Genomic DNA, 18,049 nt, shown 5'->3' on the forward strand with positions numbered 1-18,049 from the left:
GGTCCACCTTTCCATTATGTTTCAATTTCTACATGCAGAGGACAGTATTCAGAGAGTTCTACTGAGAAGTATACTGTTATACTTCACTAAGAGTAAGGTTGTGACAAAGGCAGCCATTTATGCTCCCACAAAATCAGCAGTGAGAGTCAAATGGAGGAACTAGTGAGGATCAAATGGGAACTGAGAAATTGCTGGAGAGGATAAAAGAGCACAGGGTAAAGAGGGAAAGAGCTGTTGATTTCAAACCCTGTCTGCATTCCTAAGAACTATCTGACTACCCACTTAGAAAGTAAGTGTTGTAGTACCAGATTTTTTGGTATGCTCCACCAGAATTCTTACACTGCGTTTGCATTAGTTTTCCAAGTGGATCAGCCATATGAGTGTAGCTTGCAAGGCCTCGTCAAATCTGATATGTGCCTGGGCTGTAACTAACTCAGCTGCCCTGATGTCATAGACGAGCTTGCAAATTTCAAGTCACAGTTGATATTTTAGGGATGAAAGCAAAGCCTTTGAATCTGTTTTCCAATACCCAATTTGTCCTTTCTTGTTGCTCTGTCAACAGTTTCATTCATATTTACTATTTTCATTATATTTTACAGGGAACTCTCTTGAATGATGATTAAGTGATATTGGAACCATTTAACAGTTACAGACAGACAACACCTGCGGATTCTCAATCTATCATACATACCACTGATTACTTGCCCAAATAACTCTTCTGGTGTGTCACCAAAAAAGGGAACACATCCAACCAGAAACTCATACAAGATTACTCCCATGGCCCACCAGTCCACAGGCTTTCCATAACCCTGACGCAAGATCACTTCTGGGGCAATGTATTCTGGAGTCCCACAAACCTGGAAAGGGAGAAAAAAATAATTTAGAAGCTTAGATATTTCATTATAACTCACAACATGCAGATGACAAAGAACCTTTTTTACAATGTCTTTTACACCCTCTTTTCCTTCTTATCCTTTGTCTAGATAAAAGTTTCAAAGCAGCATTCATCTTAGGAGGATGGTGAAAGGAAACTTTGAACCTTCAGTGCAGAACTCAACAATGTGCAAGGGTGGCTCAAGCATTACTCAAGGTAAGCATTTGCTTACCACTCCAATCCCTGGGGGGCGCTGTTGAGACAGCCTTCCTGCTCCTCTGAGGAAGATTGAGAGAGTGAGTCCTATATTCCAGAATATCAAGGCAGAAAATCCTACAATATTTGCTTTGAACTAGGTCCACACTCAGATAATGTGGGATTTTCTGCCTTGATATTCTGAGATATAGGGCTGTGTGAATGGGCCCTGGGTTCACACTGCCATATATCCCAGTTCAAAGCAGAAAATGTGGGATTTTATTCAGCTGTGTCACCTTCTACCTTTTATTTTTCAGTGATTGGTTTGGGGGCGGGAGCAAAATACTGTTTGCTTGCACTTGAAAATTACCTAGGGCCGGCCCTGGCAATGTGCCTGCAGTTAACAATGCAATAAAGCCTGACCTGGGAAAGAATGGAATTCTACTCTGGTGTACCATAATACGGCTATACAACAAACAGGGTAAACTGCATCTGCTTTAAGAATTCCTTACTGAGCAGGCATGGACAGCAAAATAAATAGAAAATGGGAAAGTATATTAGCCTCCAGCTTTTTCAAAAGCATAATCTACAAATGTGGGCACCATAGTGGAACTCTTAAGAAATGCGAAGCCAAGTGAAAGAAAATGTTGTTGTTGGGTGCATTTTGGAAGAAACTTTTAATTAAACCTCCAAAAAATTCAAACTATTTTTAATTACTTTGCAAAACCTCTCTGGTCTGGCTGTTTCATTTCTCATGGGTACATTATTCTTTCTGGATAAAATGTTTGTTGAAACATGTTGAACTACTCTTCTTTTTTGTGGTATACTTTATGATTATCTTATCTCTACCTATAATACTAAAATTTCCCTTCAAGAAGCAGGAATGACCAGTAATGCATCTACTTCATTAATTGAGGAATAGCAGAATGTCATTATTCACAGAGTTTTCAAAAATATAAGTTCAACTTACTTGCTTATCCAAGAATTCTCTGGCATCTTTCTCAATGTGACCTTCATACAGGTTTGTTGTCAGACTCATTAAGCCAATTTTAGAGAGGCCAAAATCAGTCAGTTTGATATGACCCATTGAAGTTATGAGAAGACTGAAAAAGGGGAATCACAGATGAGTATTGGAAAGGTATTTTAAAAGTCAAATTATAAGCAAATTTATTGACTCAACACTTGATAATGCTCTATTACTTGAGGAGCTTACTGACAAAAGTTCTTCCTGGAGACAGATACGTCTTGGTGAAAAACCAGACTTAGCCTTAGTAAATGTTTAAAGGAAGCAAGATTTTAAATGTACATGGATATATAATCTTTTCATCTTTGAGTTTTATTTATCCCAGAGCATACTTCTGAAAAACGAATATTACAACTCTAACACGATGTATTTCATCCAATAAAGGCATAATTGAGTTTGCCAGTTAGGGACTCCGAAAGCGTGAATGTGTACTGGTGACAACTAACAGAGATCTAAGCACTTTAAACTAATTTATTCAGGTGCATGAAATGACAAGATGGAAAGATAGTAGATGTTTATTGTTTGTAAAGTATCAAAAATACTTCATAGTATCATATCCAAACTCCTTGATACAATATCCTTATTTTAAAAAGAATGAGCAATCAGTGCAGTGTGGTTCTTTTGGATTTAGCTTATGATTCTCCCTTTCAGCTTTGCCAGCAATTTACTTTTAATGTGATAGATTTGGAAAGAAAATGATAACTGGATTGAAGGGATTTATTTCTTAAGTCAAGTGCCACCAAGACCAGTTTTTGGTTGCAAGCTTGTAAATCTCTCATCCAGAGTTGGACCACTACTTCGTATTATTTCCCTCTGGGAGTACAGCCTCAAAAAAAGTAAAGCTTTTCTGAATATGAGACTTGAGGGAGGGAATATTTAATGGGAAGCCCACACAGGAGTTATAATGTCAGCATGAACAATGTCAGCATGAACATGTTTCCAAGCTGATCTACAAAATTTCAATGTCTGTGTTGAGCAAGATCCAAACACAAACACTGGTTCAAATACAGAGTTAGTAATGCTTACAGCTGGCCCACTAAAATCAATTAAATAAGTGAGTGAAGCTCCAGTGAGTTCAGCAGAGCTCCTCTTTTATTTGATTTTATCTGAATACAACATACTATGAAATGGAAATCAGTGTAGTCTGTTTTAAAATTATATCATATATTTAGACTCAGTGTTTTAATGGCTTTTAAAGTTTGTCCATTTCTTGCTAAATGGAAAATGGAAATGTTTGATACCATTCAAACGTACTCCCATTTAAAATTTAAAGCTTTGTTTATGAGATTTTGAAATATATATATTTTTAGGTAATCACAATATGACATCTGCTATAAAGCAGCTCAGTAACAAGAACAAATACAAAAAATAAAATGGTCAGCCTTGCGGAACACAGAAAATGGCACACATTATTCCTACATCTATTTATAGCATGGACAGCTGCAAGTACAGGTCCAAACATGAGAAGCTAAAAGCATACTTGTCAGGCTTTAGGTCACGGTGGACGATGCCATAATTGTGGAGATACTCCAGTGCCAGAACAGTTTCTGCAAAATACATCCTTGCCATATCAACAGGCAAAGCTCCAATATTCTTCAAAAGGGTTGCACAATCTCCTCCTGGTTTACAATGAAGACACAGCATATGAGAGTGGGGAACATTTGTGCTAGTATCAGGCAGAAGCTAAAGCTGAGAAAGTTCAACTTGTTATCCTGTAGTCATATACTTGTCTATTGAGATACTCAGATGTTATGAGGAACGGGACAACAGCCTTAGACTGCTATTTCATAACATCTCCTTTCACAGTGGGGCAATGTTTTGGCCCAGTACGCTGTGGCATAATATGTAGTTTTGAGTCTATTCCTTTGACCTTTTTTTCTCCTCAGCAAACATATATATTATAGAGGGATAGTTTCAAATGTACTAAAAGACAGAAAAAGAGGCATTTGCATTTAAAACTGGCAATGCATTCCTGAAACAGACTGCATAATCCTTACTCAATTTAATGTGGCGTTCTATAATATAATCACAAGGGGATGTTCAGCCTTTAAGGTTTTCAAAAATAATAGTTCTTAGCACAGAGACACACAGTGGTGAAAGCATAAGGTTTCCACAGGCAATGAAGGCAACTCAACAGACAACAGGAAGCTATGAATTATGGAACTTCAAACATTATAGTCACAAGTATGTTGCTGTTGTTGTTAAACATATGTACTTGTTAGGGTAGGCATTTGTTTGGGATAAATGGGATAAATGCAGCACTTCAAATTTTTATCAAGCCTCCAAGTACAGTGAGCTCCAGTTCTGGGATAGCAAATGGTAAGCTTGAGATGGCATTCCTGTCCTCTCTTGAAATATAAGGGCAATCCATAAAAGAAAAAGAAAAAAGTTTTATTATGTAGAATGATGTAGTGGGTACATTGAGGAAAGGGAACACAACCCTTTCTAAAATATGCCAGTTAAGCCCACTGAAAATTTTCTAAATTTAAATCTTGATCTATTCTGAAAATTTAAATATAGACACTGGAATGCTTGTACTAGCAATCCACTTTAAAGGAGCATAGGAACCCGTTATTTGCACAACTTAAAGCTTTGCAGAGTCATGAAAGTCAGATCTGTGTCAGGTACACTGAAATAATGGACTAATGCTAACTTTCAAGCAACCAGAAACTACACCTATCTACTAATCCCCATGGATGCTGGTTAACTGAGAGCCTACTATAGCCACAGAACTATAAAGCCAGAGAATACCCAAGTTTTATTTATTTAACCATACTCCCTTTCAATGCAGGAAACCGCAGCTAAAACATGCATAACAGAGGCTATTTAAACTGTTTAAAAGCTTCCTGTGACAAACAAAACCCACTATGTTCCCAAGGGTTCCATTCTACTGTGAAACATTACATATCTTTCAGAGTTTCTTCCTAACGTTTAGTCAGAATGTTTTTCCTTGTAATTTGAATATATTGATTTGGGCCAACCCTCTGGAGCAACAGGAAACAAGTTGGTTCCATTTTCCATGTGACAGACATTATACATAGCTACTATGTTGCCTCCAAATTATGTCGTGTCCCGCCTTGAGTCAAAAGGAGGCAGATAAGAAATACATTTTTATCACCATCACCATCATCTCTAGGCTAAACAGACTCAGCTTCCTCAGCTGTACTTCATAGGGCTTGGTTCCATTTCATGTTGAGCAGGACCTTCCTAAGGAAAGGTCCACCCACAGTGTTAAGTTGAAAACACTGAGGTATTATGAGGATTCATCACTGTGTCCTTGTCAACAGTTATCAAGAGGAATTTAGAGGTTTACAGAAATTAGTTGGCACACCTCAGTCCTAAAGGATAAAAAGGCAGAATATGCAATGTTCTGTACTTCTCCCATAAAGCAAACCATTACCACAAAAATGTAAGACCAGTATTACAATCAGGAGAGCTTGGTGGTAGGAAAACAATACCTTCAACATACTCCATGACCATGCACAAGTGCCGCTTGGTTTCAAAGGAGCATAACATACTAACAACAAATGGATTTTCTGCAAATGTTAAGATATCTCTTTCCACAAAAGCTTGCTGAATTTGGTTCCTCAAAATAAGGTTCTGCTTATTGATCTTTTTCATTGCAAAGCGTTCACGTGTAGTTCTGTGGCGCACTAAGAACACTGCACTAAAATGAAACAAGAAAATTGCATTATGTTAGATATGCCATGCACATGCTCCACAGGTTCTGAATTCTAGGAATTGTTCCAAAATTTCAATTGTTTGATCAGTTCACATAGTCACCGAAAGGCAGAAAACAAAGGACAAAGAATTCTTCATCCTTTCACTACTTCTACTGCAACGTTAAGCAGAAGCATAAGATTTCATCTAGGATTAATAGTGATTTTAAAAGTGATAAAAGTCCCAAATGACAATACAAATGTCAAAACAGAAGTGAGGTAATAGAAGAACCAGTATTATTATTCTAGTTCTAAGTTATTACTAAGTGTTAATTTAATTTGTAATGTAATTGATTTGTAATTGATGTTGATGGTGGCATCTAATGGCTGCTATTTGTAAGCTGCCCTGAGTCCCCCTTCAGGGGTTGAGGAGGACGGGATAGAAAAGCTTGAAATAAATAAATAAATAAGTCTAATACAATTAATCATTGTTCCAGCAAAACTTTTCAGACATGCAGCTTTTCTGCCTCATCTCTATATACTATTTGTCTTCAAGAACATATAACATTCATAATAAAATATTGTTATTATATTATTGTATATCGTTTGCTGCCTATGCATTACTATCATTCACTCATATTCATTTCTCCCAACAATAGAATTCAACATAACAACATTTTTGAATTTATCTGATCACTGAAAGAGGCTATAGGGCTATATGCCATCACCAAATAGCCAGGTCTTCACATAATGGTAAATCAAAGGGTGATTTGTTAAATTCTAATATTGTTGGGTCTGAATCTAGACTTTAAAAAAGCAATGGTCTGTTGGCCTGCCACAAACTATAATCAGGAACCATGGTTTGTTATTGGATGGCTTGTTTGAACCATGGCTACTTGTTGCGTTTGAACCAAGACCCATGGCTTGCCTCAGACTTGTTGCAAATGCTGCTCATCTTGAGATGTAAATCAATAAAAATGATAAGAGAAAAAAGGCATTTAAAAAAAACCTGTTTTTGTTTTCCTGTGTTAATGTTACAATGCATAGGTAAAGTAACTACAGATTTGTGTGATATGCTTGCAGGAACCCAGATTTACCAAGGATGAGTATGCTGCTGTCTCTCTCCCGTTCCAAGCAACATACTAACTTTAAAATCCACTCTTCATTGTTATTCTAGTTCAGGACTATGCAACTGTGCCAGCCCTTTCCCAGATAATGGAAGGCAGTTTTCATAATTTTTCTATAATATATCTGCAGTTCAATAACATCTGGAAAGGCAAAGCAGCCCACCTCTTCCCAAGCCTGCCTGAGGAAACAGCTATATAATGCCAGATTTTTTATGTCAGAACAAAAATGTAATTAAGACCAAGGGTTTGTTTAGCTGATTCTACTGAAACGTCAGTGTTTTTCCCAGCATACGCCAACACCCAGTTTTAACTTTGATAATTGGAAAATATTTTGAGTCACGACTGGTTGGTGACATCTGAATGTGACCATTATTTCACAAGCAGATGGGGGGAAAAACCACAAGAGTTGGTGACCAATTAAGTCTTCGGTCCTATGCTGAAAGATGCTAAGAATGTAAGTATGAATTTAACATGTGAAAATCTTATCTAGTAAAAATGTTCTGGTTCTTCTATATTTTTCTAATCTATTAACCAAAATTGTTTTCATTCTTCTCCCATCTAATTAAGTACCCCAAGGAATGCTGAGCAGGACAGGACACTGAGAACATGCTGATAATGATGTCTATAATGTCTTGGAAAAATAAGCATTCATTTACCATTATGTAAACTTTCTAAAGGATTTTAAGACATACACAACTATAATGAATCTGAGATCATCATTTTAAATCTAACCCTCACATTCCATATGATTTACAATGATCAAAATCACAAATCTCCAGTATTATTTACAGTCAAAACCTTACATATTCTTATTTATGATCAAAATCACAATTTCCCATATCATTATCTTTTGCTGGTTCTTTATTGGGTTGCAGATGATCCTTCAAAATTGCATAGATATATATTTGATATTTTACCCATATGCCCCATTGCTAATTAGTTTAATAGTTTCAAATTCTTCTTCTGATGGAGTTTTCTTGGCTTGCACAGTGGCTCCACGGCTCTGAAAACACAAAAGAGATTTTCACTTTCATTCTACCATTGGTCTTCTAAAAACACTTAGTTATTTTTCATATGACAGAAGATGTATTATTTCAATATACTTCTAAAATATCTATTTTTGAATTGTATTGAAGTGGGTTTCTTTCAGTCCATTTAAACTATTTTTGCTTTCTTTAGATGAAAGAAACTGGAACAATTCTGGATGCAACAATTGTGTATAAACACCTTGGGATGGTGGGGAGAGAAAGGAAGATGTGCATTTCAACATTTCAGACCACAAGGAGAGTAACAATGTCTTTCAAGTTCAGTTCAAGTGGCTACTCTAATAAAAGTTTAAAATACACTAAAAATTAATACACTAAGCATTTTCTATATGTTCTAACATTAAAATCTATTTATATAAGTTTAAAATGTTATAGGTAAAATAAGTATTTTTCACTATTAGAAGATACTAATTTACAATTTATTAATACCTTATTAAAAAGGGTGCCTTTACTACCATTACTAGTTAGAAATGGCTTGTAAACGTGCAAAAACTATATTGTGGAACTCATATTTTAATTCATTTACCTTTCCCTCAGCAGAATCATCTGTCTCTGGGGTATCTGGACTGTCATAGCTATTCAACTGGGCCATTTCTAGGGAGGGGGAGACAGAAAAACACACTTGAAGGTTGTGATTTTGTACAACCTAATTCCTTCACTCATTTGTAAACTCCAGCCCCCAATTACTCAACTGTCCATATTCAAAACGTCTGAAGGAATCAGTATATGAAGCTGAAGTACGAAGAAGATAGTAGATTGTGTGACCTTTCCTAGTAGCAATATTTCCCCAAAAACAGACTTTCATCAGTGCATTTTTAACAAATGATCCTGAAATATACATTAAATTCATTGACATCAAGAAAATCAGTTTATAGCCTGTTTAGGAAATATATATCTTTTTTTAAAAAAAGATTTTAAAATATTTGGCAAATAAACTGAACTTTTATAAAAGACTCCTTCATTCTGTAGTGGGAACAGCAACTGGCTTTAGATTTGTACATTTGAAGGAAATATGTGATGCAGCTCCATATAACATGCTTTATGTTATAAATAGCCTTCACTAGTTCTTTGTTATGTATATAATTGCTTGCTGTATTGTATGTGTGTATTGGTTTTTCATTTGACTGTACCTCTTTGATGTGGGAGGGACTGCAGACCATGTGACCAGATCAGACTCAAGACTCCATTTTAGATCAGTGTGTTTGCTTTAGACTTCACTGGAGATAGAAACCATCTGTATGCTTTAAGAAGTCAGTGTGTGTTTGCATCAGATGCAGTGAGTACTGTTACATTAAGATGTATGCTTAAAGACTCCATTGGACTATGGACTGTTGATTCTAAGAAAGATGCCCATGTTACCAACACAGAGAAACTACTTCAAATCCTATCTATAACTGGATCAATAAGACATGTACCTGTATGCTGAATGAATTCATGAAGTTTTGTAAACCAACTCTGTTACTTTTAAAGAAGACTGTCTTTTGAGAGCATGATTTAAAGCCAAATATATTTTAAGGGAGAGTAGATTTTTTTGGGCAACTTCAAGGAACACTTCCAAAACTCTGATGAATACATATGTTTTTGTGCGTTGGCATGTCTTTGTCCCTGACAGTTTAAAACATACCTAGGTACATCAGTTTGACAGCTGAAAAACCCAATTGTCTTGCATGAATGCTAATGAACATCACTTTTCAAAAGGGTTGTGACTTCTAACAAGGTTATGCCTTTTCTTGACCAATGGTTTTCCAAAAAGGTTATGAATCCCATTTCCCAAATGGTCATGGAGATTCACATTTTCCAAAACTTTATAGTACTATAAACATAGTCTGTTACATATCTAATTATTTTGCTACAATCTCTGTAGGGTGAGCAATGGTTTTAACCTATTTGTTCAGTGTTCCATCACTCTAAAGAGAAATTTATGTTACCAAATGCATTCTGGAACAAGGTACTGGAGCATGTGGAAGCGTCCCAATTACAGGAGTTCCTGGATGAAATGGATTATCTAGACCCATTTAAGTTTCTTTTCAGACTTGGCACTTACCTTCCACATGTTGATCTGGCCTTAGTGGCAATCACCACCATGAAACTGGCAGTGATTGCTACATGGCTCCTGTAGTGAGGGGGGGGGGAGTCATTCCTCCTTTCCACCCCTCTTCTCTGACAGCTTTGTAACTCCAGCTATTGTCACTACAGGGACCGGCGGCAAGTTTCATGGCCAGTAGTCGCCACTAATGCCAGACTGAAAAGTGGAAGGTAAGTGCCATCCCCTGGCCTGGGGTTGCCCAAGTCCAGGAAAAGTGGGATGGCGATATGAACAACTACAGCCACTTCTAAAAAGGAAGTGGCCCAACTCTTTACACTGGTCCAAAGTGTTGATGAGCCCTGGAACATCAGGAAAGCTCAATATCATCCCACAACTTTTAAAGATTTGGGACAAGGCTGTGTTAAGGCAAATCATCATGTGGACACCAAACCATGTAGGTGGGCTCACAGATTAAACAGTCTATCAGATTAGATACTGTTTGGATGCACATTTGAGAATGTCAAATATTGTTGATGAAACTCTATAATGGCAATATAAGGCCACTATCTACATGGCATTAGTAAGTGGGGTCAAAAGGTGACCCTTAAAAATAGAAAGACTCATTTCACTTGCAAAGATAATGAAAACTGTGATGATTCACATACTGAGCTGCTCTATCTTCCCCAGTTCTCAGATACTTTTAGGGAAGGGAGGGATAAGCAGCTGTGTGTGTGTGTGGGGGGGGGGGGGATGCATTACATTAATCTCCTCATTTCCACCACAGGATGATTAAGATTGTAAAGTTCTATTCTATGCTATTCTGGATCTAATCCAGAATGCAAGAAACACAAACTTTTACACTCAAACTTCATAATGCAGACCAGTCCTCAATAATAAAATCAACAACAAAGATGTCTTAAATTCTTCAACCAACTTGTGCATTATATATATAGCTTTAAAAAATAGAAAGAGAAAGCCCGCACCCTCCAGGGGATCCCTGGTGAGGCCCAGTTGGCAGATGATATAACGAGGAATGTCACATTTAATGCCTCCCCCTTCCTTGGCATGGCCTTCTGCAGCTTCTAGCAGATGGTAGAACTCTTCGGGATCAAACTCCTGAAGTTCAAGGATATAAAAAGACAGCAGTTAATACGATTTCCAAAACAAAAGCATTTCACTTCATTTTAAGAATGATTAGAAAAAGGCAATGAAGTGCACAATTTAGTTTGAAAATATGGGTTTATCTAATATTCAAATCCAAATATTATAATTCACAGTACAACTTAGCAGTGGCACACTAACATTATGTATTTTTCTGCACTAGAAAAATAGAAATCACAAAATTAACAATTCCTGGAAATGGCTGTACTCATTGCCTTTTTAGTAAGGCCACACAGGAAAAAGAAAAGAGATTATACAGCAGAACTATGCTTCGTGTATTTTCTAGATGAACAGAATGGACAATAATTAGATTCATGTTCTATGTATTCCAAATCATCAAAATCATATCCATATATTGCCCTGTTACCAAAAAGGAAAAGAGAACATTTTCATATGTCTTTTCTGAGTAACTGGGTTACAGTTACTCAGAAACAGGTATCTTACCCCCATTTGATAGATAGGAAAGAGATGTAAAAGAAGCCACACTTTAGCTCAGACCAATTTTTGGCAAAACTCTGTCCAATAAGAACAGTAACAGATAGCAAATATCAGCACTCAATCTGAAAGCATGACCAGACAAGTGAGGATGGGTATCATAAATTCTTGAAACGGCTTGGTCAGGGTTGATCTTCTACAGTTATATTGCTTCATAGTAGAGTAAGTGTTCTGGCATCCAACTGTCTTGCACATAAAGCATGAACGCAAAGAGACGATAATGCTAATCTTTTTCTTAAAAGCACAAGTGATTCATTTTTTTACCCTTCATTGTTAAATCGTCCAATTAATTTTGTCTTGTATGTGTGTGTGTGTGTGTGTGTGTGTGTGTATATATATATCTCAGAAGTCATCCACATCCATTTTCAGGAGTGTCACAACAAACTTTGGAGTTCATTATTCAGATTGTCAGATATCTGCTGTCTATATTTGTTTCCATTTAGTGAATGTCCAGATTTTGATAAACGAATTTTAACTGAAGATTAATTGTGGAACTACTTCCAAGAACAGTAGTATTTAGACTTGTGTGACCATAACCATTAGCTATGTACAGTAACATCTGTAAGGGGACAAGGTCTATTTTTCCGAGAAACACTACAAGCAACATTATAGATATCCAAGACGTACTCCTTAAGTTCCTCACCAAACTGCCTAGTTTTCTCCAATTTCCTTTAGCTGTAAAGTCTTTTCAGAACCAACTTTAGTGCACTGTTTATTAGTTGGCTTTTTTTTTTTTACAATTCCATTAGGTTTAATTTTGGACTCCTGGAACAATTAATTGCTGCTATGACTCCTAAAAAACTCTGTTTGCTTACCAGACATTCCAGCAATCGTGCAGGCCGTGCAATAATGATCATCAACTTTTTCACTAGCTGGGTTACAAATGCCACCTCTGAGCTCTCTGATCGTTCATGAGCCTGTAGAATGATCATGTTTGAAACAAATTAGTTCTACATAAGTCTATTGCAGAAGCTATTATCATTTGTTTAATTAAAGCTACTTAAAAGCACGAAACACGGCAACCAACTTGCTTATGTTATATTATTCTAATCTATAATATTAGTGTTTTAAATTAAGTTTTGCTTGGCATAGATTTTTCTTTGGCTATTCCTATTTTTCCCTTCCTTCCCAAGAGAGGGGGGGGAGGGGGGGAGGGAGAATTCTTTAATTCCTCTATCAGGACATTCAATGAAATGCAAGATACACAAAAATGAAATTGTAGAAACAACTAGCTAAATGGAAAGCTCTACATATAAGGCAGCAAATGGTATCTATACATCACTGGGAACGACTTCAACTCATGTATCTAATGATCGAAAACAAAATATATCTAGGAAATCAATGGGATTTAGCATACCTAAGTATTTAGCATACCCTAAAGGCACTAAAAGACAGAGGTGTGATAAATAATATTAGATGTAGAGTTCAAAGGCCTGATGAGTGGGCAAACATCAAACTTCCCACATTCCTGGCCATCACGAATTTAATGAACAAATGTACCAGCAGCCAGCAAGAGTAGAACTACTTAGTAACATTCATTTTTTAAAAAATAAATAAATGGCCATATACAGATACAGACCAACACCAATACATTACCTTATTATTTATGGAAACATTGTGTTTTAAAATTAAGGATAATTCTGCCTCTGAATGCACAGGGCAAATGGAGGCAATGGTGTAGTGTAGAAATACTTTGTAATCTGCTACACAAAAGCCCTATGTAGCATTTTGAAAATCAATAAAAATAACTTTCAGAGTTTGCAATTCAGCACTCACTGAAGGGGAAGTGTATAGTATTTTTAAATAATTTATTTTCTCCCAATTCTTAAAATCATAAAAACTTAACATAAATTGATATGAGTAATACTTTAAATGTTTAAAATGATTCCATTGACCAATAGTGAAGAGTTTTCCTAAAATCAAATGTGTAGGAAGTTTGTTATGCAATCTAGTGGGGTCCACAGTATAGGTGGCAGATAAAGTGTTGAAACCTCTTAAAACTTAAATGTTGTATTAGTATTTTAAAAAGATTTTTTCTGTTTTCAATCAAGAAAAATAAAGGCACAAATATATTTAATCTCTGTTTTGTGTATTTTAATATGTATTTTGCGGAAATACGTTTTAATGTGTATATTTTAAAGAATTTTAGGTGAATGTGTGTTTTAGCAATGTTATAAACTTGCCTTGAGCCATGAGAGGCGGGCAAGAAATAAAAAATATTGTTACTATTATTATTATTATTATTATTATTATTATTATTAAAACATATAATTTATACTGCATACTAGGGGTATGCAAATTCATTCTGTGTTCTTTTCGAATTTCGGGTGCCCCCAGTTCTGTTTTCGGGGAAGATTCTGGGAGATTAGGAGTGGGGTCATTCAGATTTGTAATTCAGAACCCTGAGCTCCGTTTCCGTTTTGGAAAAAAATCTTCCCAAAAACAGAGCAGATTCTGTGCCGCTTCACACACTCCTAAAATCTAAATTAAATCAAATGTGAAAATAAACAATGCACAGCTTGTAGCAGCCACACAGCCAGAATATGTGCCCTGCACTGCAGCTCCTGAATCTAGAATAAAATCTGTGTTATTTCATTCCTTATATCATTGGGTAGTCTTGCTATCTCTCCAAATGCTTTGTTTTGAATACATTCCACCTGTATGCTTGTGTAATATACCAAATAGCTGCCTATCTTCCACTTTCCTTGGTAAGATGCATGCCATTTAATCAGCAGTCCCAGTGATAACATGCTTGTCTGAAGGTTGTGGGTGTCATTTAAGGGGGAGGGATAGGGGAAGCACAAGGGTTACAGGCTGAATCTGGTGACATTCACTTATAGAAATAAAACTATTTCCAGTGACATACATACTGGAGGTAGAAATGGGCAATTTCCAAAGTGATTCCCTGCTCTAAAAGACTCATGTGTCACTAACTGTAGCCACTGGAGCATGAAATTAAAATTGCTGTCCTCCCTTGGGGTTCATCAGAACCAACAGCAGTGATATTCAAGTCACAACTGTGTAATTGAGCTAATACACTGATACAGCCCAAGACAGCCAAACTCACAGAGAAGAACCAATACACCTGCACCTAAGAACAGCTGTTCTAATTAAGATTTATGTTTAAGTAGGCAACATAAAACTAGTGTAGTACATAAATAATAAGCCTGTGCAGTAGCTTGTGCCCTACAGGGACATTTACAGAGAGTTTTTAATTGTCTTTTTAAAAAACCAAAAGAAAAATATATATATTTATATCCTAATTACATACACACGTTTCACTCTTTTGGGATAAATTCAACATGCAGTTTATTTTCATTGTTCTGAATGTCCTCTTCCTGTAACATTTCAGCTTATAAGTATGTTTTATTTTAATGTCAAAAAGTTGATTCACAAAATTTTCATAAAAGAGAACTGTGACTGGAGTATGCCCATCTTCTTCAACTATGTCAATCAAGGATATTCCTACAATTCCATTGATTTGCAGTAAAGCTGGATTTAGTGAGAGTTATTTTGATACAAGTGGCATGTCTAATCATAATACAAAGGAAGCTAAGAAGAATATTTACATTAAAAACTGGGTCAATATTTTAAAGAAAAGAAAGCAAGAATAGAAGGGGGAAGGGGGCTTCAGCATCATCTTCCTGCAACAATCTCCTTTGTCTTACAATGTTTGATACATTATGACCTATCTCCTACTATATATTGCTATCTATCCCATCTTTGAACCTCCCTGTGGATGTGGTGAATAGAAGCTAATTTAGATAAACCATTTTTAAAATACCAAATTCCCTCCCATCAAACTGAAACACTATTAAGTTATAGAGAGAAGAGAATTTATTTCTTTGCTGTGTAACATAATAGTATACTAGCATTACTACATTAATAGTAGATGACAACGTATGATGGGCTTTAAACCAAATTACTTTGCCATATGCTTGAATTTGCCTGATTAGGTGCCAAACACACTTTACATGTTCAGTTGGCAACTGTGGCTCTCCATTCTGACCTACAATTTCTGTAAAATCTAGCCATCAAAACCAATAGTGAATAATAGTAGTTCAAAAATAACTGAAAGATTATAGTTGCCCATATTTGCTTTTGATGGAAATACTTATTGCTTTTTTTTTTTTTTTTGGTTTGGTTTGGATTTGGATTTAATTCTAAAACAAAGAATTTGAGGTTTTTTGACTAGGTGCGTGCAACAGACCTAATATGTTCCTCTTTCTTAGTTGGATTTTCATTGTTTGGGGAGAAAGTTTCAAAACAGTAATTGTACCCATGAATGCAAGTCCTGCAGATGGCATGATGCTGGGAATCGATACAAACTCAACTTCTTCTGTTTCTGCAGGTAGCAGAAAATGAATACAAATTATGTGTGTATATGTGCCTTCATCTTGCCTTTCAATTTAGGATGACCCCATGAATTACAAAGGGGTTTCCCAGATTTCAGAAGGGCAAATGTTATTCTTAAGATTATGTTAGAATATGAATTGCAGCAAATTCTTAACCACAGAATTAAACTCATATTTTTCTTAAATGTGAGGCATTCAAAGATTGGGAAACGGCATACTTTCCTGGTCCAAGCTGAATCACGATTTTCATTATACACAGTGGCTTTAACTACTTTCTCTAAATGGCTGGATTCTTCCTGAAGTGCACTGAAGTCTACATAACATTAGAGTTGCCATGAGTTACAAGTAGATAAATGAGGGTGCTCTTTGAATTCAACCAGTTTTTGTAGTAAAAAGGACAACATCTAGCTCTTTTTAATCAATAAGGATTATATTGGAATACTTACATCCTGTAAGAGTTTCTCAAGGTTTTCCTGTAATTCGTAAAAGTACCGAGACGTAATGAGTCCTTCACGTGATTTATCCAGGCAATCTCTGGCCAACTCAATAACTTGATGATGAATGAAACTTAGCACTCCATCTGCTAGCTGCAGGACATTCTCTGGTGCACTAGATGCAATAAACTCTGCCAGCCGTTCCTCCATCTGGGCTGTGGCCTAAGAAATGTCAAAGATTAATCACAGGCATTTTGCTTCTAAAAAGTCTACAGGTTGACTTAATTAAACATCTCAAACCCAACTAGTGTAGCAGATTACAAATTATTTTATAATTTTGGCAATACACAGCTAAGGCGCGTTATTCTTTAATAACAATATTTTAAAAAATTACAATTAAGCCTCATGAAGCTGAGTGATAACACAGTTCCTAGATGGCAAATATGGGGACTAAAGAAGAAACAATAATTTAAAGTTACCAAGAAAATCTGGTGTAAAACATGTTGAGGTTTGCAAGCAGAACATCTAAAAGAACTAAACCAAACATTTGATAGGAGTCCCCAAGTTACAAACATTTGACTTACAAATGACTCATAGTTAAGAACAAGAGTGAGACAACAGGAAGTAAGAGAAATCTACCCCTCAGAAGGGAAATTCATTTCTAAAAGAGTTATCATGGGGAAAAATGCCTCCACTGAAGTTTTATCACTAATCCTTGTTTTCACAAGAAGCAACTTTTTTTCAAAATCCAACTATCACAAGGACAGAAAGTGAGGTGAAATCTTCTGAACAGGGGCACAGACAGCAAAAGAAACCTCATAGGGGTGTTAACTCTTCCTATGCTATCAAAGCTATATGGATGGAGTTACAATGAAAACAATGTACCTTTCTGACTTATATATAAATTCAACTTAAAAATAAACCTACTTAACCTATGTTGTTCATAACTAGGGACAGCGTGTGCAAGTACATCTCCTAATTTTATAGCGCTTATTTTAAAGAAGCCACAGCAGATAATGCATTTGAGCACTGAAGAGCTAGATGAGGAGAAGCTAATCTTTCCATTCATTTAGTTCTCCTTCTCTAACTTGCTGCCTGAGGAAGAAAAGCTGGATTGTTCAATTAAGGATATTCAAGACATTTTATCATCCAGCTCTTTGAAACTAATAGAGAGACAAAATGATGGATGAGGATGTGTATAAAGTTTTCACACCCATTAAAAATTAAGATCCTGCTTCATCTGTTTTTCCTTACTTATTAGCACAGTGATGCACTTGCATACTGACAAATAAAATCCAGAAGAACAAGTAAAAGTATTTTTAGTTACATACTTCTTGTTCACTGTAAAAAAAAAAAAGTCACCTTACATTTTACAGTGTATTAATTTCAAATGAAATAAACAACCTTATATTATTTAGAATAATAAATGGTACAAGAAAAAGCAGGTGGACAACAAATCAAAAATGAATCAGGGACAGAGTTAAATTAAGAATATTTTATTCAGGAAAACAAAATAATATTAAGTTGCTCCTGTAATATTATCTGGAGAGAGATTTCTAAAAATGAGCTACTAATAATCTGTCCCTGGAAGACAATCATACTCGGCCCCAAGAGATAGCCTATGATGATGAATAATCGGTCGTTTTCTATGGA

At 35.9% G+C, this 18,049-nt stretch overlaps 1 protein-coding gene across 5 annotated transcripts in view; it reads right to left on the bottom strand.

Moving 5' to 3' along the window:
• Positions 1 to 18,049, bottom strand: part of MAST2 (microtubule associated serine/threonine kinase 2) — a 159,843-nt gene that overhangs the window by 19,711 nt on the left and 122,083 nt on the right. For all 5 annotated transcript variants that reach the window (XM_060773426.2, XM_060773424.2, XM_060773423.2 and 2 more), the window contains 9 exons: positions 16,409 to 16,618; positions 12,423 to 12,524; positions 10,935 to 11,067; positions 8,452 to 8,519; positions 7,797 to 7,882; positions 5,552 to 5,760; positions 3,574 to 3,712; positions 2,040 to 2,172; positions 692 to 857 (listed from right to left, as the gene is read on the bottom strand). In XM_060773426.2, coding sequence (XP_060629409.2) covers positions 692 to 857; positions 2,040 to 2,172; positions 3,574 to 3,712; positions 5,552 to 5,760; positions 7,797 to 7,882; positions 8,452 to 8,519; positions 10,935 to 11,067; positions 12,423 to 12,524; positions 16,409 to 16,618 — 1,246 coding nt within the window. The remainder of the gene's footprint in view (positions 1 to 691; positions 858 to 2,039; positions 2,173 to 3,573; positions 3,713 to 5,551; positions 5,761 to 7,796; positions 7,883 to 8,451; positions 8,520 to 10,934; positions 11,068 to 12,422; positions 12,525 to 16,408; positions 16,619 to 18,049) is intronic.

This window comes from Anolis sagrei, chromosome 4 (assembly GCF_037176765.1).
Source record: "Anolis sagrei isolate rAnoSag1 chromosome 4, rAnoSag1.mat, whole genome shotgun sequence".
Classification (NCBI taxonomy): Eukaryota; Metazoa; Chordata; class Lepidosauria; order Squamata; family Dactyloidae; genus Anolis; species Anolis sagrei.